The 27,230-nt window shown below is 42.7% G+C and overlaps 1 protein-coding gene across 1 annotated transcript; it reads right to left on the minus strand.

The window, feature by feature from the left end:
• Window positions 1-293: 293 nt before the first annotated feature.
• On the minus strand, window positions 294-27,058 carry RDH10 (retinol dehydrogenase 10; the record flags this gene model as incomplete). The annotated part of the gene is made up of 6 exons (XM_082363587.1): window positions 294-1,643; window positions 1,750-1,881; window positions 3,454-3,599; window positions 4,816-4,914; window positions 24,871-25,106; window positions 26,770-27,058. The coding sequence occupies 6 exons, from the start codon at window positions 27,056-27,058 to the stop codon at window positions 1,520-1,522; spliced, it is 1,026 nt and encodes a 341-aa protein (XP_082219713.1). The 3' UTR covers window positions 294-1,519.
• Between the last annotated feature and the right edge of the window lie 172 nt (window positions 27,059-27,230).

Below are 27,230 nucleotides of genomic sequence, written 5' to 3' on the forward strand. Positions count from 1 at the left end.
CAGACAACACACAGGTAATGGGATTCTTTCTATCCTCCCACTTTCACTACCAACAAGCTCCTGATAAAGTCTCTAATCTAAGAAGATGGTAACAGTGGAAATTTGAGTGTAGGGCACCCAAAGCTATCAATGTCTGTTCCTGAACACTATCCCGTTCAAACATTTCTCTTTAAGGTGTGATATGGCATGGAGAGAAAAAAGAACACAATGTCCCTGCGACACTGCTGATAACTAATAATCACACAGTCATTTGTATGTAAGTTTTCTTTAAATTTAATCAGTCCTTTATAAAATTTCCCAATTAATTAGTAAAAGATGGCTTATTTTAATAGCCTAAAACATTGGTCACTATTTAAACAGGACGTTCTAAAAAAAAAAAAGCAATCACATAATAGTTTATAGTAATTTACAAGTGGATGGTATACATTTAGATACAGAGGTAGAAGTTCACTTTTACAACGTTTCACTAATACACATTTACCAAATTCAAGGCACAAAATAGTTTGCTTTACAAAAAAATACTGTAAAAATGTCATTTGCTGTTCTACAATGTGAATAAAACTTTCAAAAGAATCTTTACACCCTTCCATATGTACTCCATAGTATAAGATTTTCTCCCCCTTGCTAATCATAGTTGGCACAAAAATGGGGACATTTTTAAATGCAGAAGTTCCCATTTTTTAGAAACTGTTTCTTTGCAGAGCTGCTATGTATTCTAGATCAAAGTCCATCCAAAGAAATGAAACACAGCAACTTCCTGAGGAAAGGGCACTTTCTGTATGCAGCAAAATTCATAGGTAGAAAATGTATGATCTTTTTCTGGATAAATAGGTCTCCAGGGGAAGAGATACTCAAGGAAAGATCTCAGAGGCTCATTTTAAAATTCGACCAACACTGTAGTCGTTATGACTTTAACAAAGAGACCTGATCACCTTCACTGTAACAATCAGACATCATCATCTACTTCCAATTGATAGAGATTTCAAAATGCCATTTTAAAAGAGCTGTACATACAAACACAATGAAAGAGCCACACAGGCTTTGCAAAACTGAAACTTCGAAAACATGAGAAAATATAGCACTATCAGTCCTTGAAGTTGCAAGGGTGTCAATTGGCTAGAGATTAATTACAAGAATTAATAAACTCTATGGGAATTAAGAAAAACCACACACATGAAACACACTGTCGCTATCATCTCGAGACTTCCTGCTCATTCAGAAAAAATAATGGTAGCCTGGAGACATCACACAGCGCTTGTCTAAAAGATAAGACTGGTTTTAGGGTTCTGCCTGAAAAGGACCCCATCGGCAACAACTTAAGCTCACTTACGCTGATCACATTTTCCAAGCACTCTAGTCGGTTAATTTACACTTTATTTTTTTAAAAAGTTGATTTGAAAAAAAAAAAAAGTCAATGCGGATTTAGAATCCAGAGATAATCCAGTCATGCTGATGTGGGTCGGAGTGAGATATCTTGATCGTCTTCTGGTAGAAATGATATTCCATACAAAAAAGATCCTTAGATTCCGTTTTTTGCTTCGTTATTGTTTGTGGCTTGTTTTCTCTGAGCGATAAAGGGGTACATACACTTGTCCGCTCCTAGGAACCGATACATACACACAACTGCTTCGAAAGGGAGGATGCTGAAAAGGAAACGTCACAGTTAGCCACCGTGAGGCGTGGCGTGTTCCTTACGTTACGGGGCGGACAGGGGAAGACCTGCCGAGGAGGGAGCCCCCTCACACTTACCTCTTCATGAAAGTCACGATGTACATGAGGCGGGGGGTGCAGATCATGGGCTGGTCGGTGAGGATGGCCTTCATAGCCTGCTTCACGCAGTAATCGGGCTTCAGAGGGGGCAGGAAAGGCTCAATTTCTTTCCTGAGAGTTACACATTCAAAAGACGAAATGAAGAATTAACACAAAATAGGGAAGACTGGAAATACACATCAAAACATGAAGGATGACGTTATCTGAGCAACGGGATTTGGAATTCGTTTTGTTTACTTCGTTGCGCTTTTTCTGTATTTTCTAAATTTTCCTGCTATGAACACATTTTATTTGCACAGTCTGGAAAACAAGTTAAAAAAAAAAGCAGAATTGGTCTGCTTTTCTGTAAAGTGAGAAAGTCGTGTTTTCAAAATGCCTTGAAATGTATTTCAAATTACTTTTTTTTTTTTTTTCTTTCAATTGAAAAAGGAGAGGGTGTCTGGCATAACAGACACTAAACCCAAACAAGATGCCAAACTTTTAAGTATTAAGTGTAGTTCAAATGATGGTGTGTAAACACCAACATAACCTTTCTGAGTGAAATGTAAGTCAGCTGTGTGCTTTCCCGGGTGCCTGGAGAGGGAAAGCCGTGGCATTTTCTCCGGGGGTCTCTGAAATGAAGTGCACAGAGACATCCTACCTTCAGCTGAATTCATCCAGGCACCCACTGAAATAACTTAATATAATTTATTCTTTTTACTTCTCATCGTTCCCCCCACAGCTCTGGACACCTGCTGTGATGCTAAACAGGAAACAGCGCTCCTCAGACCGGCAGCAACCGGTTCCTAAGTTCGTAAGAGGCAAAAAGCAAACCAACACACCCCCCGCCCACACACGGGAAAGGAGGCAGGGCTGAGTCCGCTCCTGGTCCAGACTTGGGGTCAGCCTGAGATGGAAATGACTCAAGTCACCTCCACCTATTCACATCGTGGCCAGGTTCAGGATGTGTCAAGATCAGCCCTGACCCATGGGGAACTCGTTTGGTTCTCTTGCTTTGCCTGTCAAATTCGTCCAGGCAAAGATCTCACAGTCAGCATGTCTTAACAAGGGTCCTCTTGATGAGTCACGGCTTTGTTTACCCCGCTTAGCTCAAGTCAGATGTGACTTGACATGGCTATTCCCACGTGCCTCCTCCTTCCAAAGTGTGGTGGTATTTCATTTCATTTTTAGAAAATCTCAACGTTTCTTCTCATTCTGTCAGAGTGAATCTAGCTACATACACTCTCTGCGAAAAGGAAGTTCCCAAACCTGGGGTGTCTCATTCAAGGGTCTTTTTGGAAGAAAGACCACCCTCTTCTATGGCAGTGACATTGTTTCGCATCCAAACCAAAGTCGCATTTGTGTACTAACATTAATATTAAAGAAAGGAAATCACTCCTAAAGAAGTAGCTTCTAAGGAAAATCCTGAGTATTTGCTCCTTGAAGGCGCAGAGAAGCCGTTTCCTACTGATGCGCACAGGCCACTTTCCGCGAGCTAACACCGGTCCTTGCTCGCCAATCGTACACGCCTCAACGTTAAAAACCTTGACCAACGAAAGCTACAAGTGAACTGCCAAATGACAGATAGTGAAGTGCAAGGTGGATTATGGCTGGAGATCTGATTGATTCCACATATTCTCCCAAGATGGAAAGACGATTTGTTAGAACTGCTTCTTGTCGGTATGAAGGTGGGTCCTTACTGACCTGATTCGGCAGCCCCTGAACATGCCAGTGTCTACAAGGTAAGGGCAAACCAGCGTGGTTTTAATTCCATCCTTCTCCGCAGCCTTTAACTCATGGCTCAGGGATTCATGAAAACCCACGACTCCAAATTTACTGGCGCAGTAATCCTGAGGCAGAGGGAAAAGAGGAGAAATACTCAGTACATGTTCACATCCCTGACCAATCCCAAGCTGCCCTGGTCCCGTTACTCCGGTTACATGTTTGATATAAAAGGTTACAGGTGACTAAGCAAAGAAAAGGAGAGCATTTTAAAAGACAGATATCTGATGTGGTTTGGTGCAGAAATAATATTTTCAAAGTAACAGCAGAAACAGATGAACACTTTTTGCCACATCAACGAAGTATCAGATTACTTTGGGGAAGTTACCACAAAGGACTCTATGAAAGCTAACAAGCTGGAGTTAAAAATGGAAAGAGGCTCACTTTGAAGTGTCTGGAAAATTTACAAATGGTCTCTTGTTCAGTAAAGGAGACTGAAAAACCAGTTTGTTTAAATTAATGCTGGGAGAACAAAGGCGAGTTTAGCTGGGGTTATAAGCTGTTATGATCCAATTTTCTTTTTAGGGCCAAGTGAAAATGGAAATGATAACTCTGCCTCGTAAAGTTAAACTAGAACTTAACCTAAGGACTCACGGTAGAGAAAGAAAGTTCTTCTCCATTACCCAACTTTAAAATTAGGAGTTGAAATGTAGAATGTAGAAGCCATCTCTTCTGCATCCTTTTGCATATTTGCATGGGATGATGTTTTCAATTTTCCGCTACAGGCACCCATGGGACAAACAGCACAGAGCAACATACATATACACGCTTTGTAACTGGAATTTGGTGAAGGACAGGGTCTGATTAAGCCCAGTTCTACAGACTTACGATGCAGACACCTCACATCAGCCCTAACCCTCTCATCTGATGAGCTAACACAAGATAGCTCGCTTTTGGCAAGTTGACCAAAACAGAATGTCAACCTTTGGCCTCATTTATCTGTTCCCTGTGGCACTGCCACTGCCCTCCAGTTTCATCCTGACCCTGTGCCTTCCCACTATTGTCAAGCAAAACTGCTCATGAAAATGGGGCCATACTGAGGACGGGCCCACCTACTTCTGCTGCTGCTGCTGCTGCTGCTTTGTCAAACTAGTATAAGTGACTTTACGGCAGAAGACGTAGAGCCACGTGGGTTGCTGCGGAGCACTCCACAAGCAGCACACAGGTAGCGTGCTTTCATGGCCTTTCAGGAATATGTGGGCAGCAGGTACCCTTCCTAGGACTTTGGTGTATTCCTCACGAGATAAACCGACTGAAAGAAGGAAATGCTTTATAATGACAAACCTCAACTCCAGCAGTACTGAACAATCCCAAGGAACTTGCAACTGTCACAATATGACCATGATTAATCTCCAGCATGGTAGGAAGAAAAGCCTTAGTGGTCTGAAAGAAAAGGAAGATTCAAGCTTTAGAACTGACATTATGGGTTTCATCTAAAAAACAACAACAACAAAAAACAAACAAAAACCCCACAAACCCAAGATCACGAAACAAAGTTTTACCCACATAATGTTACACTTCCCCAATCTGTTTGAAAATATTTTACATTTATCAAAACGAGAAGATCCTTTAGGCGTCTGGTTCACTTAGCACCGTATCATTGGCATGGCAGGCCTGTTATAAGCCGTGACCAACAAGACTGTAACACAAGAGCTTTCGGGGACAATGTCCAGAGATGAAAAGAAAGCCATTAGGAGAAGGCTCTTTATCACCTTTCAAGTGCTAGTTATCTGCTAATCTAAACTACTCCCAGGTCAGAGATCTCTTCATGCTCCTGACACTTCAGTGCAACATCTCATGGTCTGTGAGGGACCTCCCGCTTACCCAGGAATAGAAGCCTCGTGTAACGTTTACCTCATGGCTGTGTCTACACAGCAACAGACCCATGAATGAAGAGATATTCCAGCAGCATCTTCCAGCATCCAAGCTGTATTATCAAAGTATGCTCACAGGAGGTAGAGTATTTTAGGTGTAAAAAAGGAGGGTAAAGTACAAATCATTTTCATGAAAAATGTGTCCTAACACTAACTCTGCTGTGACAATTTATAGCATTTGAATGACCACACTCCACTGTGGGGTTTACTGGGGGGGTGACTTCCCCACGGAGGCAGGTGACTGGCCACTCAGGGGGCAGAGCACGTGGCAGAAGCTCCAGGGCAGTGGACCCAAAAGGCGGCATCGATTTCTCATTCACTGAACTTCTCTTTTCTCTCTAGCTTTCTTGCCTTCCAGACGCAAGGCTGTATTTTTTTTATTTTTTAAATTACTTCAAATTGCTTAAGATGATCTATTAACTACTCCACCAGGCTCCCAACAGTTTTATAACCTGCTTCTTAAAAGAAAGCAGCAAAGAGCAATCTGTCCACTGCTGAGTTATATCCCACTGCCAACACAGCTTCCCGTGATTTATGAAGTTAAAGAAACCCAAACACTAACCAGTGGACTTAAAGGAAAGTTGCATTCCCTTCTCAAGAGTATTTCCCAGCTAAGAGATCACTGAATTTTTGCATACAGATCTTACTTGTTTTGATAGCTTCTGCACATTCAAGATCAAACAGTCATTCCATTAATTTTGAAATTTTTCCATCTCCCAATCCATGATGCATTCAGTTGCCAGATGAATCTTTGTGAAATACCCCAAGGTCTTCCCCAGTCTGATTCCTGATCATCACATAACCCCCTGGTCCCCACTTACATCCATGTGTCTGGGCCTCCTCACTGCTGTTACCTGTGTCACGCTTATTCTCACCTGTAAGGTTTTACCCATGAACTCAACTCTTCTCTGACAATCTACCCCGATGCCCTCCTATATAATTCAAAGTGTAATATTCATCACATATTTACATAGCCTCTCATGCTTTTCAAAGTGCTTTAAGTTAATTATGGCACCAAAGTCTCTCAATAATTCTCTATCACAGGTAGTTACCGTATTAAGCCTTTATCTAATATTATTCTATTCACCTTGACTTTGTCCATATTTCTTTAAGACATATAATCAGTATCATTCACTGTAACATATAATTATGTTCTGTGGTGCTTTGTTTTGTTTTGTCCTTTCAGTCTACAGCACCTGGAAACTTCAGGCTTTATAGCTTATATATAGGGACAGAATTACAATAAAGTAACATCACAAGGAAGCTTATCTATTCCAATCTAAACTACAAAACACATCCTTAAGTAATCATGCCTGTAAGTCTTCTTTTACATATCTGATTATAATTAATTGCTCCTCAATTAGCTAAAAAGTATAAAATTTAGTCTTGACATTATCGAGACCACTTCTAAGTTTTAAAAGTTTGCCTAGTCTTGAAAGAGAGGGATAGATTTAGTATGAAGGTCTTATTTTTAAGTTAAGTAAGTAGAAGGACTCAAGAGTACATCCTAAGAAATTACACACAGTACAGAATACCAGTAGGAATTTTCTACTTGGTTACCTGACAAATCCGAATCGCTGGCCGTGCTCGTTCCCAGCCTGTTTCCACACTAACTCTACCCGGTGGCCAGCCCTGACTAGAAACCCAGACACCCAGTGGGCTGGCTCTAATGACTTCTCCATGTTCGTGTTCCATGTTGGTGCCTGCAGGTGTTAAATGACTAATCCAGATCCCCAGCACACATGAAGGTAGGTGATAGGAGATTACCAAATTCCTGTTTTGATTTTATTTTTTTAAGCGTTTATTGAATTTGTTACAATAGTGCTTCTGTTTTATGTTTTGGTCTTTTGGCTGCAAGGCACGTGGGATCTTAGCTCCCGGACCAGGGATCAAACCCGCACCCCCTGCATTGGAAGGCAAAGTCTCAACCACAGGACCGCCAGGGAAGTCCCTCCTCACTGTTTTTAAGTTTAATTTCTTGCAAAGTTCTGAAACGGATTCATGTCCCCTCCTGACCTGGCAGAATTAGCTTATTCATTCAACAAGTATTTCCTGAACACCTACTACATGCAGGTCTTGTATTATGATCTGGCCAAGCGATGACAGGTAACATGGGAGCAGGTCTCATTCCTGTCTCTAAGCAGAAGTTATGCTCACCAGCATCTAACTGTGTTACATCAGTACATGAAATACACAACAGTTTTAGTTTATCCTTTACAAAATCAGGGTACTATAGCTACATATTCTAAAAACTGTGATTTGGGCCCGCTTCCTTCCCCTCACCCCCCCAGGCAAAGTAGTTCGGAGGGACATTTAAGCTACTGGTTTTGCACTTAAAGGAAATAAGAAAAAAGAAAGAGAGAAACAAAAGAATCCAAATATAGCTATGTGGCTAAAGTCTTTTCCAACTGTGGGTTGTAAACATATTTTTTAGGGAAATAGGCTTCACTTTAAGCTGCTAGTAAAGTGTGGCACAGGTTTGTCTCTTTTAGTATGAAGCTCTCTTTTAAGAGGGAGGGGTTGATTTTTTTAAAAAAGGGCTGTGGCAGGTCAACCTTTTTTATAAAATCTGTGCCTCCCCTGCCTCATCCGGGACAAATTTGGCTACTGTAGAAACAAAATCCAGTGTGCCACTGTGCTTTCTACATTCCAAGACAAAGGTCTATGCTCTTTATTTAGAAAGGCTCACCACTTAACACGTCTAATACTACAGTTATTACAACTACTAGCAATGTCGGAAACACCAAACAAGGTGCTGAGGAAACTGGGAGGGGAGGTAAGCCTTCCAAGGGCCGGGCAGCCTTGGGACCCAGACTGGTTGTCTTCCAAAGCTGGTGGGCACCGCTCAGCTCCTACTGGATGCCGGGCGAAGGCAAGCCTGGGGGAAGAGCGTTCATACCAGGGACGCTCAGGTTTCCTTTTAAACCCGAGTTTGCAGGGCTCAGGCTGGAGGCTGATCCACGTGACTGAGCACTGAGGCTGTTAATCATTTCCTTTGCTGCCTGAATGGAGGCGAGCAATTACCGCCCGGGCCTTCTTTCCACAACCAAACCCCTGCCTTGTGTCTGGGGCACATTACCAAATAAACTTTGATCAACACGAAGTCTAGTCCTTACGTTGTGAGAAAAAGTGCTGTAAATGGGTGGTGAGAAAGCATCACGCTCTCGGGAACTTTCCCGAGTAACCCGACGAGTTTTCTTTTCTAATTACTCTTGCCCTCAACAGTCTGGTGGGTGACATCTGAGATAGCACAGCACAATCTGTCCTTGACGCAGTTTGACAGCACAAAGAAATCTGGCACTTTGTGATGAATTATTAATGTGCACAAATATTGTAGCACGTATGAAATGGGGACCAGCAAGAGGTGAAGTGCTAGTTGCCATGACACCAGTCAGTTCAAGCTCAGGTTCGTGATCTTTGTCTCAGACTCGTTAGAAGAACATAACGAGCAAATCTGCGGCACACGCCCAAACGGCTTGAGTGTAAATTAATGCACGTGCTGTCGGCAGTGAATCTGAGAGGGGCAACTCCACCGAACACCGGGACCACTGTGTTCTCTTACTGTTAAGGACGAATTATCCAGATCGGGAGTTACCAGCTAGTAAAGGGGTCGCTAAAGGAAGTACATTTGCTCAGTCACCAGAGTTAGCTGGCCCCAACAGTGGGTGGCAAGGTTAGCTAGATGTTTAGTCTAAGTCAAGAGAACCGCACTCTGAGCTGTCCTCTTATTCAAATGTCTGAGACACAGGGGAGGACATCTAGATCGTCATCAGGAAAATGTGGTTGACTCCTGACCTGGGGTTGGGGGAGGGGGCGGTCTCAGAGTCAGCAACCGATTTGTATGTCCAGTGAGACAATTTAGAACTGGAGGGGACCCAGGGATTATTTTATCTGCAAAAGAGAAAACTCTTTCAGTAATGGATCCTGGCTAAAAAGTGTGATGATAGACCTTTGATTACCTGTGATTAATTTTATCACAAGACTCCAATACCATAAGCTGCCAAGCTGACACAGTTGCTAAGTGACTAAAAATTAAGAAAAAGGAAGGAAGGAAGGGAGGAAGGAAGAGGATATTCAAACAGACACTGACATTCCTATGAAACATGCTTCACAAGTTTAATATCTCCATAGCTCCTCGGGGTCCCTCTTCAAAGCACTGGGCACTTTGAAAGATAACTGTAAAGGTCATATTTATAATATAAACAAGAACTTCTTAAACAGAAGTGTGACTGGACACAGACATGACATGCCGTATCTTGAGGAATCTTTGCATGTTAGGTTTACGCCAAATTAACTCCCAACGGTTCCAACCCTCCAGATCATTCCTGGTGCTCTTAATGACAGACGGCAACGCAGAGCCTGCAGCTGCACCGTCAGGACAAATTAACCTGAAGTTAAACAAAAGAGAACGTGAAGAAATGTGGTATCCGGCAAAGGCCGACTTTTGAAATTTCAAGATTGATGACATTTTAAAGGTATAGGTAAAACACTCAGAATGTTTTCCATATTTGCAAGCTATTCAAGGTTAATGGATACTAAGGGAAAAGCAAAGCTAATTTCTCACCGTTAGGGAAAGGCCTCAAACTCTATTTTTGTGCATTTGCATGACTGTCCTGTGGTCAGTTCAAGAAAAGGCATCTTTTTAAAAGAATCATTTTGAAGTGTTTCTCTCATTTGAATGTCCAAGAAACAGAAAACTTTCATTTCTAAAGGGGACCAAAAATCATATTACAATGGGAAAAGGCTTAACACCATGAGCACATATACAGTACAGTTTTCTGATGTATTTAAGGATTTTCAGAATCTCCAAATAGCAGCAATATATATGATCTGGAAAAAATACAATCAAGACTCCATTGAACAAAGAACGTTTAACTGGACATTCCTATGGTACCCCTCCAAATGGTTCAGCGACTCTCCTTGGTGTTTTGCTGTTTCCGCCTGCCGCTGTGAGAGTAACTTATCTTTATCGGAATCACAGAGGAACATACTGCTTATTTACAAGGCTAAAATGACATCTGGTGGCACTCTTCTATGAAAATTCAGTCACTTCTGCTGGAAAACGATGATTCAAGAGTACAAACTATTGAAGGTGCTGAAAATACAGGGAACTGGGTTTAAAAGGCTATTTAATAGGGTAAATCATTAGTGTGCTCAAAGATTAAAAAAAGGGTGACATACTCCCAAGCTACTCTGGGAAAGGAACCCATGGCTAAGTATTCTTAATCCAGTAGATTTACAGGTATCTGCTTAATCAACGTACTGAGCACCAAACTCTAGAAACTTCACTTTGACCACAGAAAGTGTAACTTGAAATTTTTCATTACAAAACTGTCTTCAACTAGGAAGTAAAACCCAAATCTGTATTTGCTAGCAATATACTGACTTTAAATACTTTAGTTGCAGTTGACAGCACAAACTCTGAAATTTATGTAATTCGATGATGGCTTTTTTTTGTTTGTTTGTTTCCTAATTGGGTGTGTTTGTAGAGACAAGAAAGGTCTCCAGACAAATTGTGCAATAGAGCCCCAAGATACTGAAACCTGGAACGACTCTCAGACTTAACAAAATGTTCATCAAAATCTCTACCTGCTTGACACAAAATGTTCTCTCTTTAGCTACAGAGAAGAATACGTCATAAACATCAAATTCATATCAATGTTACATCTACTGTCCTTTTTGTTATTATTTTGAGGCCACAGGGATTGGTTTAACATTTAGAGGCATCAGCAGTTAATACTTAACACACATGCACGAGTATACAGTTGCCTTGCAACCAAGAAGCTAATAAAAGAGCGAGGCTTTTCAAATGAACACCTAGGTGATGACACCATTCGTTATTTAGCAAAAATAAATGCTTCATTAACTTGCCTTCTCACTGTTAAAACATGGGATGAATCTACCCCAAGGCAGCAACTCAGATATCAACGTTCCCTGACACTTCGGAGTTCCCTGTGCAGAAATACCAGAAAGGAGGGGACTTAAAACTCAATCTGTCTGGAAAGTACACTGGCCTTTAGAGTCCAGAAACCACATGGTCCTGACTGTCAATCACTTAACCTTCCTTGTTACTTGATCTCTCTTGGCTTAACTCATTTGTGAGACAAAAAGGAGATCTCCAAGGTTTCTTAGCTCAAAAATGTTACGACGGCTTATATCCAATAATTCGTTCTTTGATTCTCACCACACGTTCAATACACAAGTCGTAACACAGAGGTATTAGTTGCCTAAGACTTTCGTAAATGACTCAATAAGGTATCAACTCCATTAGTGCAGTTGCCAGCATCTGGTGAGCAGTAAAAATATCTATTCATTAAACATTTATATGTCGTCATGGCTGTACCTTTTAAAATAATGTAATGCGAATCCATGCCTCTTACATATTAAAAAAAACTACAATCATCGTTTTTCTGTCTTTTACTTGAGTCCATGGAAGCTCAATGTTTTAAAAGGAACGATGAATGCTGCACACTGGTTCTGAAAGGCTGCTTTCCCTGACCCTCCCCCTGGCTGAGTCCTAGATGATCAAAGGAGTGTTCCCCAAGCCCCTGACCCGATTTAGTAACTCTTTACAGAATAGTGAAAATAGCCCACAAAATTGCAGCCAAATAGTCTGCTAAACAACAGGTTGTCATTAATCCCTCTGCTTTGCCCCAAACTCAAATCGCATCGCCGAAACTGTAATAAAAACAGACCTTCCACAGGGCAGAGGCTTCGGTTCTGCTCTGGTGCCTGGCGACTACTTCCATGAGGCATAACCACGTGCATGTGAGCTCAGCCACTGCTTAGGCCATCTGAAGTGGCAGGACCCAGCCCGCCCCAACCCAAATGCCACAGCCCAGCAAGGCCCCCGTGATCCCTTTCCGCCACCCTTCGTATTTCATATGTGCAAAGAGTTCAAATTCTTCTCTGCTTTCCAGTGTGCTTACTGTGGAGGCTTTATAGAAAATTAAATCTTTACCTAAACTCCAGATACATAAAATCAAGAGGTTACTCCCGAAAACTCACTTCATTCTTAGGCATGCACTATACCAACTTAGAACTTACTCACTGTGTAAGGGGGTCTATGAGGTACCTCTATTGTGCTAGGCACTGTTAAAAAAACAAAACAAACAAACAAAAACTTCGCAAACCTCTTAAAGACACTTAAGGATTGTAAAAAGCCACCTTTTCTAGAAACCAGTTCTCAAACTGTGCTACACGTTGGAATTATCCGGGGGAGGTGTTCCTTCTGAGGCCCAGGCGCCCCCCCCTCTGAGGCCCAGTTACACCCGGGAGGGAATCTGGCCCCGGAAGGCAACACTCCCCAGGTGACTCGGCTATGCAGCCACGTTTGAGAGCCAGTGTTCTAGAAGACAGCATCTCAGCCTCAGCCCCATGGACATTTTGTGCTGGGTAATTTCACATCGTGGGGACTGTCCTGTGCGTTGTACGGTGTTTAGCAGCGTCCCCGGTCTCTACCCACTAGATGCCAGTAGCAACCCCACCGGTTCTGACAAGGGGAAATGTCTTCAGATGTGGCCAGATGCCCCTGAGGGGAAAAGAGCCCCATGAGAACCACTCTTTAGAAGGAACGTGAACATTAGCAAATCAAGTTCCATATAGTCCCGTGATGATTTTTTCTAAGCTCTGAGTCTCATATTGTAATGACATTTTCTAGCTTTGCAAGACATTCTAGGCTTAAAAAAATTTCACAACTTAAATATGGGCTCAAAAGCCCACTGTAGTTTACATGCCAATACCTTCAAAGCACCACTCTACCACTCAATTCAGAAATACCACTGAAGGGAGATAATGCTGACAATCTGCAGGGGCTAGGAGCAGAGAAGCAGGGTGCACAAGAGGCAAGGTCTCTGCCCTCCTGCAACTTATTTCCAGACAGCTGTTTGGTCCTGGGCAGGAAGAACATATCTCTTCAATGCACAGCCTTGACTCTGTACCATGATGTTTATGGCTTTGGAAACCCCATCCTGGGCACAGCAACCAAGGGGAATAGTGAGCAAGAGAGCACCTGGGCTCCTCCTTTAACAAAGGCCTGGAGCCCAAATAAAAAAACAAAAACAACACCTAGACAAGGCGGACCCTAGAGTGCACGGTCTAGTATTTTCCTAGTCTACAAAATTCTTAAAGGGCTAATTAGCTCAGTGAATTTAAAAAAAAAAAAAAAAAAAAAAAAAAAGCAGAGAATATTGAGAAAGTGGGAAGGGAAATATGTGCTCAAGAGCCATTCCTCCTCAAACTTTGATGTGCACAAGAATTACCTGGGATCTGAATCAAATGCAGACTCTGATCCAGTAGGTCTGGGAGAGCAGAGGGCCTGAGAGTTTGCTTTTCTAACATGCAGCCTGATGGGGTGATGCTATTGCTGCCGTTCTGGGCCACAGGCTGAGCATAAGGTTGTAGCCTGAGCCAGGTAACATCTACTCTAAACCTCAAGTGGCTTCAGATCAATTTCTCCTAGAAATTCAGCAAATAAAGGCAGACTAATTTCTCTGCCCTCTATCCTACCTGTGTTCTCTGAACCAGAGTATTTATTAGGGGTTGAGAGGCCCCATTCTCCATTCCCCACATCCTTTCCCCAGTAATGTTGATCAGACAAATGCCAGTTCAAATTGATGTCAAGATCCCTGGGAGCTTTGTATGGACAACTATGGGAGTTTACAGACTGACTGTATGTATATTTGCCTTGGATCCATTTTTAGCACTAGCAAGCCCCTCTGCTGTGGTTTGAATGTTTGTGTCCCTCCAAAATTCATGTTGAAACCTAATGCCCAATGTGATGCTGTTAGGTCAGGAGGGTGGAGCCCTCATGAATGGGATAAGTGCCCTTATAAAAGAGAGCCAAGAGAGATCCCTCACCCCCTTCCACCGTGTGAGGTTACAGCAAAGACGGCTGTCTACGAACCAGGGAGTGGGTCCTCACCAGACACCACATCTCCCGGAGCCTTGACCTTCGACTTTCAGCCTCCAGAATTGTGAGCAATAAATGCCTGTAGTTTATAAGCCACTCGGTCCATGGTATTCTGCTAGAGCTGCCCAAATGGACTAAGACACCCCTGACCCCATTAGAACAAGCTCTCAAAAAGAGACCTAGAAGATTTCAAAATCCTTCCCCCTTACCCACAGAGGCTTTGAGGGCTTAGCTTTCAAGACACGGAATTTATACCCTTTTAGTCTCAGCATTTACCTTTTTAATTTTCCACATTTACCTTTCTGAAGTTTTCATGCTTTGGTAAGCCTGTGAGAAAACCTTACCTAGGAAAAAGTTACTCCTTTAAAAGTCAGATACTTGGGCCACAAGTTTGGACACCATCAGCTGGCCAAAACTGCACAATTTTGAGAATCCATGATTAGCATTTCCAAAGCAAAGCTTGTGGAGTTACCTGGAATTCTGCTCTCAGAAGAATATTATGTAACAGAATAAAGGTTGTATATTTTCCAGGAGATAAGCTTAAAACAAACAAAAGCCTAAACTAAAACCACACTGTTATTGCCATTTCAGTTCCAAGTATTTATAGAACTTAGTTCAGCCAGTCTTTGTAGAAGAGCCCTTTTTATTCATTACTTTTTATGTCTGTCCTGTCAATGCTGACATGCAAACTAGGAAGAGAAGGAAGCTGAGTGACCAAGGATACACCACACTCTTGTCAATGAAGTAACCACCTCAGACACAGACCATGGAAAATTACAATAAAGGGACAGAAAAACACATGAATTGGGCTTTGGTAATAAAATTCTCGTGTGGTATTGGGTCTTTAGAATTTTACATGTTTGTCTAATTTATGGAGCAAACTTTCTGGGGATATTAAGCTAGGGTTAATTAGTCATTGCTAAACTAACCGTGCTAATAAAAAAAAAAAAAAAATCAACAGTTGAAGGTGGATTCTTACATTATACCACAGGGCACAAGCATAAGTGACTCCTAGGAGAATCTACCAGGAGCTTTGAACATGTAGCCCAGATAAGTATATGTAGAGCTTCTAAACTAAGCCCTAGGCTGAGGGTCTGGGTCCTAGCTTCTTCCTTCCCCAGTGGTGACCTTAGGCAAGGCCCATAACCTCTCTCGGTTTGTTTCCTCATCCATAAAAATGGGGATATGGCTCTACTTAATCCAGAGTTGCTATGAGGAGCAAATGAGAGAAGAGTGTTTATGAAAGGGCTTTGTAAAATTTAAGTGCTATGTAAAAGTAGAGTAAATGTACCCAAGGCTAATTAAGCATATATTTATAGGCTATTTGGGTTAGAAGTGCTATCTATTTTTGGTTATGTCGTTTCTTCAAGTTCCTGCAATTCCTGGTTCTTACTATGTGGGGCTCGCAAGCCTCCCTGCCCTCCACGTAGTATCAGACCACCCTTCCGGCAAAAACCCAGGACCTGACCACTAGAAGCAGCCTCACAAACACAGGGCTAAGAGCTGCCTGCCCCCTTCCTCCGGAATCCTGGGAGATGCTGGGAAACAACCGACACTTTCCAGTAACACCACTTCTCGAATCCTTTTCTTTGGTTCTGTTCTACTGGGGTCAGAAAATCAACGCTTAAAAATACAAATTACACTGCCTGACGGAGAAGAGTCCAGCAAATGCAAAAATACTAAAAGTTAGTACAGAACTATTTAAAAATAATTTATTACACCTGATGTTTCTCTTTCCCAAGAGACTGTAGAACTATCCCCATTTAAAAAAATCCTTGAGAAATCAGTAGGGGGCAGTATGTTAATTACAATTTGCAGGTGGGAAAAAAATTCAGGCTTTGAATTTTAAGTTGCACTTGTCCTCAAAATACCCATGTGCTTACATAAGTTACACCACAAATATTTTCCCAGTTACACTGATTTGGAAGTGTTATTTTGAGCCCCATTGTTTAGAATAACACTAAGAAGCTGAGCCGTGTTAATACTCAGAAATTCCAGTACTAAGCCATTTGAAGGAAAGGCAAGAAATTCACATTTTTATGCAAGCAGCAAATGAGAAACACTGTGGTTTCCCCAAACCCCCAAAACGCCAATGTTCACGATGTTAACACCGTTGTCACCTTTCACACATCTTTGCGCGATCTTTGAAAGTTTCACAGACCAAGTCACGTTGTGTTTCCGAATGTGAATTCACTGTAAGTGGCTTGTCAGTTGGGCTCATTTGACAGCACTCAAGGTTGCAGCAGTAATTGCCCTTCCTTGTTAAATATTCTAGCAGCACTTGCTGCGGTGTTGAAAGTTTTATCATCATTATGAGAGGATATTCTTTTTTTTTTCCCTGTGGTTCACTTAATTTTAGCTTCAGAGCATTTAGGAAAATGGTCCCTGACAGGTGTGAACTTGAGTTTTGAGGGAATTGACAAATAAAGTAAAAAAGAAAAAGAAACTCAAGAACGGGCCATGCTGGGTAAGAGCAAGTAAGAGATGTTGGCATCCTTCTGTTGGAAGGCATGCCTGCCCCTACTGTGATGGTATAAGCCTGCGTAAACCCAGAGGTCCAGGTGATGGGAAGCGCCTGGCCAAGTGTGTCAGGGTAAACGAGATTAGGTCCTAAGGCCGTGCTCTGACAACCTTTACTCTAAACAATGGTGTCTGAACAGGGTTAGGTCACAATACAGGGAGGTTCTCTAAGGTGGCCCTATTACAGGGCCCAGCTGTATGCTTTACCTGCCTACCATATATTTTCAAAGAATGAATTAAAAGGCTCCATCCTCCAAGTTATTTTCTGGTTATGCTTACAAAGGGGTCTCCGCCTAAAAGGAGTTTTTAGCTCAGTTAATAGAACTATAAGAAGGGGTTAGTTCTTTGAATAGCTAACTATGATAGTAACTTCTGAGATAAGAAATCAACTAATTAAACCAAGAGAGATTCACACGTTTTAATCTGATTCCTAGAGTTACAGGCTCAAAACACTGGATTTAACCCATTCACAGTTGAGGCAGGGAATAGGTCCCTATTTCTTAAGGACTATCAGTTTGTCATACTCCAAAGATTAACGGCAAAAGGCCCTTTATCTTGGGACAATTACTGGCTGTGTGCGGAAGGAAATAAGATACAAATCCACCCTGCCAGCACACCCCCTAGTGGAATTTCAGCGTAGTACAACTTGGGGGTCCAAAACCATCCCGGGGATTTAGGACTTAACACAGGCTCGAGTGCACTTTTCCAAGTGCAGTGTCTGTAGCTGCGCCACGGTCAGGAGCCTCCTTCCCCGAGCGCTCCAACCCAAGCTAGCAAACCGCTCACGTGCTCTCCGCATCCAGCCACGCAGGCAGACAGCGGGGTTAGACGGAGGCAAGTTGCCTACTTATCTTAATTGAAATAGGCTTTAATTTTAGTTTCTGAAAGAACTAGAACAGAAATTTTAGATGAATCTGCTATTAATATTCCTCAACTCAAGAAAAAAACTTAAATAAAAAGGGGTTTCCTACTTTAAAAAAATTATTCCACCTCCCCAGTGAGGTTATTAAACTGCTTGGAAAGTGTTTTCTGATTGTCACATCTCAGGTGTGTTCAAGTTACTCAAGTCAATTCACTAGAATTTGCCATAGATCTTGAAAAATCTGAAAAATGGTTAGGGTAAAAACAAACGTAAAGAAAGAGAGTAAGTTGAGAATGTGAGCAGTTAAGCATTTAACCATAGGGTCTGTAGCCCTCCTCTGGGCCGCAGTGACCCGATCACGCATCGGATCCAGGGGCTGAGGGCTCTGCCAGGCATTTTCCACTCAGTCTTTCTGAAAAAGCTGTTCCAGCAGTGTTAGCCTTAGCGCAGGTTAACGGATGCTTCCACTTTGACATGCCGTATAGATTAATTTCTACCTGGGCAGATACTGGATAAAGCCCTGGATGTAGAAATAATGAGGGAGAAAAGAACAAATACCAAGTTTGCTTCCAGGAATCAAGATAAACAGCACATAATCAAACAAGAGAGGGCCATTCCCTGAACCAGGAACTTGACACTATTCTACAAGGACCGCCCCCTTAATATATAAAGACACTATGAAGTCAACATGAAGAGATTTTGAATGTATTCGTTTTTCTTTCTCAGGAGTAGTGATACATTTTGTCTGAACTATTCAACTTTTGTCTCCCAGTAAGACAGGACCCAAATGGCAGAAGAGCTGAGTGTGCCGGGCCCCTTCAGGCCCAGCGTGGTGTCCAGCCCGTCTGGTGTTTACAGTCTACCAGGGGGTGTAATAGGTGATGAGCTTGGAAGGCAGGTGGAAAGCAGTGCTGGAAGGCCTAAGCTGCCATGCGCACAAGCCTGGACTTCACGCTGTGAACAATGCGGTCACACAGGGCTTGGGGTAGGTTCTGGTCAGCATGATCTTAGAGCAGGCATATAACAAACTCAAGTCTGCTTAGATAACCCTGGGTTGGACAGCAAAGGCTGGAAACGGGAGAGAAGTTCAGAGATTCTCTGTAGAGACCAGGCAAGGGGCGAAAGAAGCACGAAGGAGGATGCGGGAATGGAAAGGAAGGGATCAAAGTACATGATAGCAACAGATCAGTCAGGATTTGGTGACCCATGAATGCGTGCGGGATGGAGAATTAAAGACACTGCTGATGTTTCCAAGCCTGGTACTGGCCACAACAGGGAGTTCAAGAAGGGGCGAAGAGGAATTCGTTCAGTTTTGAGGTTTGCTGGTTTCAGGGAATGCGTGGAAGAGCCGAGACAGTTGTATGAACTTGGGAACTCTTAGAAATCACAGCTGAAGCCACCGAAGTCAACAGATTACTGAACTAGAGGTGCGCAATGAGAAGAGGTCTGCGCATGCCATACTAAACAGCCATCGTATCTCGGAGGTAGGGAGTCTCAGAGGATTGGGAAGACAGGAAGAGAAGCAGGAGAAAGGGGGCTTATCATGGAAGCTAGAGCACCAGCGTTTCCAAGAGATGGTCAACAGGCTCACGTTCTGTAGAAAGGTCACGTCACACATTGGATTTGGCCATTAAGCAAGCCCCTGCTATTTTTTCATATGACATTGGTTACTTAGCAATATTTTCTAAACAACTCAGATAACCAGACACAGATTACAACATATATCAAAGGTGTTGGGAAGATTTTTATAGGATGGTTCCCTGCTCACACCAGTTATGTAAAGTGACGGTTTATCATGTCATAGATGTTTATTTCTAGTAGCACTAGATTTGGGTCCAGTATGTAATATATCAAATATAGAAACTTAAAGCTCAGTGAGCATGTGATCTTATTTTACGTTAGGAAAGAAGGCTGTGAAATGACCCTGACAGGTATAGAGTTCCAAGTATCCAAGCAGTTGCTATCTAAAGAGATGTTTTACTCGGTTTTTAACTGTGACCATGAGAATTAATAAGATAAAGTATGCCGACCCTATGTCAATTTACAGTTTGGTTCAAGACACAAAAAGTTTATTTCTGAAGCTCAAACATTTGATTTTTATGCATGCGAATTCATTTAATAACAAAAGCCAGCTCTAGTACAGACTTGAAAATATACCACGAATTTCAAGTTTTTTGTAGGGAAAACAATCCTCTATAGAATTCTTAATATTATGCTTTGGAGGAGGAAGTATCAGCCAAATAATTTTATAAGGATAGAATTTTTTTTTTTAATTCTAAATCTAAGAAACCTTGACCACAACTAGATTTCTCTAACCAGAGAACAGAGGAATATAGTATTTGAGATTAAAAACCAGTAAATCACATAAGAACTTAAACATTAATGATTAGGGACCATTCATGAGATATTAGGTACAACCATAGCACTAATGTCTTTAAGTGCTACATTACTCAGATCTAGCTGGTGGGCTTTTACTTTCCCTGGATGGATTTTAACTAAATAGACTTTAGACACTTGGATATAGATAAATGCCTAATTCAGTAATTAGTATTTTAAAACTGTGAAACCTTTTAAGTTAAGTGGTCTATTAATTAACTACCAATTATCTTGTCTGACTATCATATCAATAGAAGTAAATTACCGACTAGCGATTTGACAGATTTAGTCCTTTACCATGCAAAACTTCTTCAGAACATAAAAGGCCTGGAGTTAAATGCTTTTGCTTCCCCCTTTTGGTTAATCGGGGATCAATTTGCTGCTCACGTATAAATGCCAAATGCAGCTCTTTGGTCAAAAAGGATCTACAGATAAACTTTGTCTTTTAGAAACGGCAAGCAAAGATTTCTTTTCTTTTCTTTTCTTTTTTAAGATTCCTCTTAAAAAATAACAAATGAAGCAATAATATTTAATGTTTTGGGGGAAACATGGGTTTGCAGTTCCTATACGGAGGCCAACTCTCCATATTTCAAAGGATACTAGAGAGGTATTTTCAAGCTTCTGCATCTCACCCAGATACAGAGAGAACCTGAGTGGATTGTTTCTCTGATGTATGCCAAAATTCAAGTGCACTGTATTGTACACATTCTCACGTTCCTGTCCTAACTGTGAATGTTGCACAACAGATTATGCTGATTAGAACCTACCTCAAATCTATCACTTCTTGACTGGTGACCAAGAGGAGGTTCCTAGGAGAGCTGCTGGTGATAGAACACTGGATGATAAAGTATCACAGCAGACTGGGGGGCCGTGCAGAAAAACGCCAAGTACTGCAAAAGCTTCTAATGTGTATGCAAATAGGTTCGAGGTTAAGAAGCAAGGAAGGAACTGCAGCAGGAATCCTCTCCTTGAGGCTCGGCCACTGGCAAACATGAATGACTGCCATATATTCAAATGGAGCTGATTCAAATTGGTCTATCAACACCAGCCTTCTCAAAGTCGCTAGCCTCGCACCAATGAGCAGAGTCAATATACTATAGTAAAAAACAAGCTTACAGGTAGGGCAGGGAGAATGGAAAAGTTGTGGAGGAAAACAAAAGGAGACAGACACAATAACGAACGTGAGACAGTCTCACTTTGAGATCCCGTCAATCTTACGCAGCTTGAATTAGTCCAACATACGGCTTACCTTTTGAAAGTTCAGAAGCCAGACCCATGTAAGCATTCTCTGAATAGGTTATCTTCTAAATATATAAACAGAAGCTTAGCCTATACTATCAAACATTTACTGAGCGACTAGGAGTAAGAGTTCTGTTCCTGGCAGGGGAAAACAAACAGACGTCCATAACAAACTGCCTACAGACAGCTTGCCATCTACTTGGGGATCTCAGGGCACAACGAATCAAAAGTTACACCAAAGAGCACATACTATGCACAAAGGATGGGGGTGACAACAAACACTGCGAGAGATCAAGGGAAAGAAGAGGCAAGTCATTTAACTGCAGCTTCGTCAGAAAACAAGGGGCTGCACGAGACGGTCTCTAAGGATCCCTGCGGCTCTGATACGCAAAAATGCCAGAAAAGGGCTGGAGTGGGGATGGTGGTTATATGAAGAACTTGAGCCAGGCCTCAAAAGATATGTGGAGCGGAGAAGAGGGCCCTCCAGGCCGGGGGAGTGGTACGAGGGTTGGTTCGAAGTAGGAGCCCGCATAGCTCTTCAGTGAATGTCCGCATGGTTTCTAGTTCACTGCCTATGACTTTAACTCTGGGTCAGGATCAACACGCTGTTTATTCTGTTATGAAAACAGACACCAACTGCTACTTAAAAGGCTGGTTAAAGATGATCTGTTCAAATGATGAACAAGTCTTTGCTCAGCTGATCCACTCTTTAAAATGTATGGGGCAACTTCTTTTCCCTACCCAGATGCAGTAAAAAGACGTGCTGGTTATTTTTTCTGGAAGGAAAAGAGCACATGCCAATACATCTTGGAACAGTTACCATGAACATTTTCACCTAAGCGGACTACTGGAAGGGAAGTTGAATTCAGGTGGTAACTTGTACCACTTAAACCTCGCCCCTCAAAACACACAAAATAAATCACTATAAAATTATAGTAAGTCTTCTTTTAAATTTTGGTTGCTAGAGCTCTTCTTAAAAGGTCTGTAAGTCTTGGCAAGAAGCCAGAAATTCCAACTCTAAAATGAATTTTTTGACTCAATTTAGAAAATAAATTCTTAAGTTTAGATGCTTAGGGGAAAAACAGCTGGAGAATTCAGGAGCCTCCCATATTTTAATATGAAGTGACGTCATTACTGTCAAAGCTTCCAAGAACTCCCCAAATTGATGTTAAGAGACGTTAAGCAACATCTCTAAGCAAAGTAAGGACTCTGAGAAGGTGGTATGTTCCTCCTTGGTATAGAGATTCAGTTCCACAGTAATTTTTTTCGTTGGAAATTTGATTTAATTTTCTACTTAGAAATATATCAACTGATGTGCATTTTCAAAGCTAAAGCAATGGATTTTCTATGCTTAATACACTCTAATTAGCTCTCTTTTTATAGGATGTCTAGCAAAAAGAAGCTTCTTTTCTCTTACAAGTACCTAATTGCAGATTGTATGGAGTTTCTTTAAAAATTTCGTTATGTTTGGGACTTCCCTGGTGGCACAGTGGTTAAGAATCCACCTGCCAATGCAGGGGACACGAGTTCGAGCCCTGCTCCGGGAAGATCCCACATGCCGAGGAGCAACTAAGCCCATGCGCCACAACTACTGAGCCTGCGCTCTAGAGCCCGCGAGCCACAACTACTGAGCCCACATGCCACAACTACTGAAGCCCACACACCTAGAGCCCGCGCTCCGCAACGAGAAGCAACCAGCCCACGCACTGCAACAAAGAGAGTAGCCCCCCCGCTCGCCGCAAATAGAGAAAGCCCACTCGCAGCAACGAAGACCTAACACAGCCAAAAATAAATTAAAAAAAAAAAATCTTGTTATGCTTGAAATTGTACAATTCAGCAAAATGTTCATGCAGAGAAGGTAGGCAAGATGGTTAAACTTCAGAGTATTTTGTGTAGGTAAAAGTTCATATTTTGGAAACCATACATCATCTCAGTCAAAGGTTATTGGAAAAAAACAACTGGTGTCTGTGGTTCATAACTAGCTGATGGCTGGATGTCTGTTTAAGGATGACAACCTGACTGAAATCAGCTGCAGTTTCTCTGGCAGCCTCATCCTTACCAGGCTTTAAATATGAAAACTACAGTCTTCTTGCAATTTATGTGTATCTTTTATTTCAAGTGGTGGCTGTTTGTTTTACTCAGAATTATAAACACACAAGATTCTTGATACACTGTATTGCCAAGTTTATTCTGTTGTGCTGGCTTTTACTCACCTGATCCACCCCTTTGTCACTTGCTGCCTGTTGCTGTGGACCCCATGGCAGCAAGGACTTAAATTCAGTTCCCCACCCCCGGTGCACACACACACAAGCACACTCAAAGCCCTCCAAACTGTATTTGGTAATCTCCTTATGCGTTTAAAACACAGATATGAGTTAGCTCATGTCATTTAAATGTTCATTTCTAGAGCTTTGGAAATGAATTAAATAAAGCTCACGTTTAAAAATACAACATTAAAATAAGCTTCTTCCAGGGGCAGAGAAATGGTTTAATGTTCAAGGAGCAACATTTGAATAAGTACTTCTATAGCTAGATTAAGTTTTTAAAACAATTGCTAAAAAATTAATGAGGTTTAATGTGACCTATTTAGGAGAAACAGTTCTTTGTTGTGTTCTGTTAGAAGGCTAAGCCGCCTATGGGAGAGAAAAAAAAAAGAAAAACAACAAACCTATTTCCTCACCCTTTCTTTATTGGATCCTACCTGCTTACAAAAGAAAAGGGGAAATACAATGGGGGAAGAAAAGCAAAAAGTGGGTCAAGAGTGTACAGTTATAGGGGAGAACTTCACACCTACCATTACTGAAGATAAATTCAGTTGCAAAACTGGGGTTAGTTTTGCCCCCAGAGCAGAAGATCCTCCCCTCTCATCTATTTAGATGATGTAATAGCCCTGATGATTAGAAGCGGATACGGTGCAAGTCCCTGGTTTGCCAGGTCTCACAACACCCCTGCCCTCTACATAGGGACTCTGTGGTCCTATGAGGGTGACTTCTGTTCTCCGAAGAGACACATCCTCTAAGCTGAGAAAGTTCTGAGATATACCCCAACAGGACAATGTCACAGACCCTGGGGACAGTCAATGGATGGTAAGCAACTGCCAGGGTGGCCTGACCACTCCCACGGGACCACAAATGCTGATCTCAGAATCTCTGGCACTTTCTAAAATGTGGCTGAGCAGTAATTTGGAAGCCTAAACTCTGACTTTAGGAATTCATAAGAACAACCGAAGTTTTACAAACTCAACAGAAAGTAAAATAAACAAACCCAGGGTTTTATGCTCCCTCTTGTTATTTTTATGGCAATCTTCCAAACTAGTTCAAAATGTTCAGTCCTCTACTCTCTCCAGAAATACTGAATTGGAGGGGAAAAAAAAAGAAAACAACGATTTAATAGTAACCGGCATATGTTGTAATTCACCCGGGGGGAAGAGTGAATTGGAAGTAAGCTTTGTGGTGAAAGAGTGCAGGTGGCTTTCAGGCTGGTCCTGAAGTCTCGCTCCTTCCCAACCTTCTTGCTGAGTAGGGCCCAGTAATAAAAACAAGGATGTTTATATTTACCCAGAAGTGTGCGTGGCAATTGACCATCATGGTTCTCTCAATGAGCTCATCAGGACATTCCAGAAGGTGATGCCCAGAGACCACGCCAGCATTATTGACCAGGACTGAGACCTCGCCAACCTCCTTGCGGACCCTCTCCGCTGTCAGGTAGACATTCTCCCTCTTTCCCACATCACAGGTGTAGGTAAAAACCTGCAGGTTACAGTGGGGCAGAATTTCTTCCTCACCATTCCCAGCTGTCCTCAGAAGTCCAGATGAAGAAAAAAAAAATGGAACAGAGAAGGGACGGGGGTGGGGGTGGTGCAAAACATGAGTCACGTGGCCATCAGTAGGACAAAGATCACACAAAACAAAAATCACTACAGTGAGCTTCAAATTTCTAACACCGTAAGCCTTGCCAATGACTGAACTTACAGCTGCCTTCCTCCCCCAAAAGTCTTTGGGAATTACAGCAATTTACTGGATAACTCTGCTTAGGGGAAAATCATGTAATTGTGACAAGCCCAATACAAGTCAGACCTCATGGGATGGGCTTCCCGGAGCTAAAGACACCTGGAACGAACTGATCTCAGCGCAGAGAGTAACACCCCCTCCCCCCAAACACAGGCACTGCACACTCCTCTTGTGGGGGGAACAGTGGCCAGAAACGGCTCTTACTCTTTAGTATGTGCACCCTCAAAACGGGAACTCACCTCAAGGTTCACAAATCAAAATTGTAATTAATGATCTGAATTCATCCAAAGCCAAGAAATCAACCAAGTTTCTCATAAAAGAGTGGGACTCACACTGGTTTGGTCTAACTGGAGTAGCTAAACTCCCCAAAGAAGCACCCTTACAGAAACCAAGTTTACAGGTAAATATGCAATTTTACCATATAAGAACTCAATTTAAAAACCAAAAAAAACCCTCCCTGGAAAACAACGACTGCTCTCTTTTAGGTTTGGGCAGGGAGCACAAAAATCTGTATTTGCTACCCTCTTACCAATGGTGAAAACGTACTAGTTTTGATCTTTGATTTTCTGACCTAAAAGGCAAGTGCCAATAATTTTGGTGACAAATGATCAATATGGGGGAGGGGTGGTGCCCAAGTTAATCTTCCCGATATAGTTCAATGTTTTCCCTGGAAACGAAAAAATTGTCAAAAAGCAAGAGCCATTACCAAATCTCCCAGACCCAAACTTATGGTCAGTTACGGTCTCCGCTTTGGCTTTAAAAAAAAAAAAAACAAAACTCAGATTCAGGTTAGTTAATAAATATCCAGAAATGCAGATTTCCTAAGGTTATCAAAAACATGGAATGAATTTTACAATAGGGCTTGAATCCTTCAAGTGTTTTCCCTTAAGAGAGGGGGTTACCTTTCAATCAGGCTGAGTATGTAACTAAAGTACTGACTTATCTCTGGTGAAACAATGTTAATTATTTTCCCGTGGCTAAAGTTATAGTGAAATCATCAATGCTGCCCTAGTCTCAGCGGTTCAGACCGCAGTAACATATACACATGCATCAGTAGAGTCTGCGAACAACTTCCCAAAGACACTAGTTTCCCATTCGCAAACGAGACTGAGACATTTCTTTAGGATTCAAACCGGTGGTAACAAGTTCCCTCGCCTTCCTTAGCCTCCGAGGGCTTGGGAAACCCCACAGTCGTGCTCCAAGGGACAGGACCTCCGTTAAGACAAGGCTTTGGCGCACTTTCTCCCTTCTAATACAGAGGTGATCGTGTTCCTTTATTAGGGGACAAATTCCACTCGCAGAGGACCGGGCTGGGGTTGGGGGGGAAGGTTCTCTTCCTCGAGAGCAGGGTTGACCGTGACAGTGGGGTTTCGGGGCCCTCCGGGGTAGGGCGCGGGAGTGGGAAGAGGCTTGACCCAACAATGCTCGGGTGCAGGTCCCAGTTACCTTGCAGCGCGGCGGCGTCCGCCGCCTCCAGGTCGCGGTAGATGTGGCGCACCATGCCCGCCGTCTCCTCGTTGCTCTGAGTGTTGATGTCCCAGAGCACCAGCAGGGCCCGGCGCCGGGCGAACTCGAGCGCGAAGAGGCGGCCCAGGCCGCTGCCGGCGCCCGTAATGAGGCACACCTGGCCGGCCACGCTCTTTTCCTTGGGCCGCACCAGCCAGCGCGCCGCGGCCAGCACGAACGCCCAGAGCACTTTAAAAGTGACCACGAAGAACTCCACCACGATGTTCATCGCGACGTCCGGGGCCCCGCACGAGCCCAGCGCCCGCGCCCACCCCGCGCCCCGCAGCCCCCGAGATGCCCGGGGGCGCTTGTCACAGCTGCTGGGACCAGAAGGCTGCGCCCCGCGCCCGCCCCCGAGGTGCCCGCCGGGCTGGAGTGCGCAGCGCCGCTCCCCGCTTGCG

The sequence above is a fragment of the Balaenoptera borealis genome (genome assembly GCF_965194805.1).
Source record: "Balaenoptera borealis genome assembly, chromosome: 17".
In the NCBI taxonomy this organism is placed as follows: domain Eukaryota; kingdom Metazoa; phylum Chordata; class Mammalia; order Artiodactyla; family Balaenopteridae; genus Balaenoptera; species Balaenoptera borealis.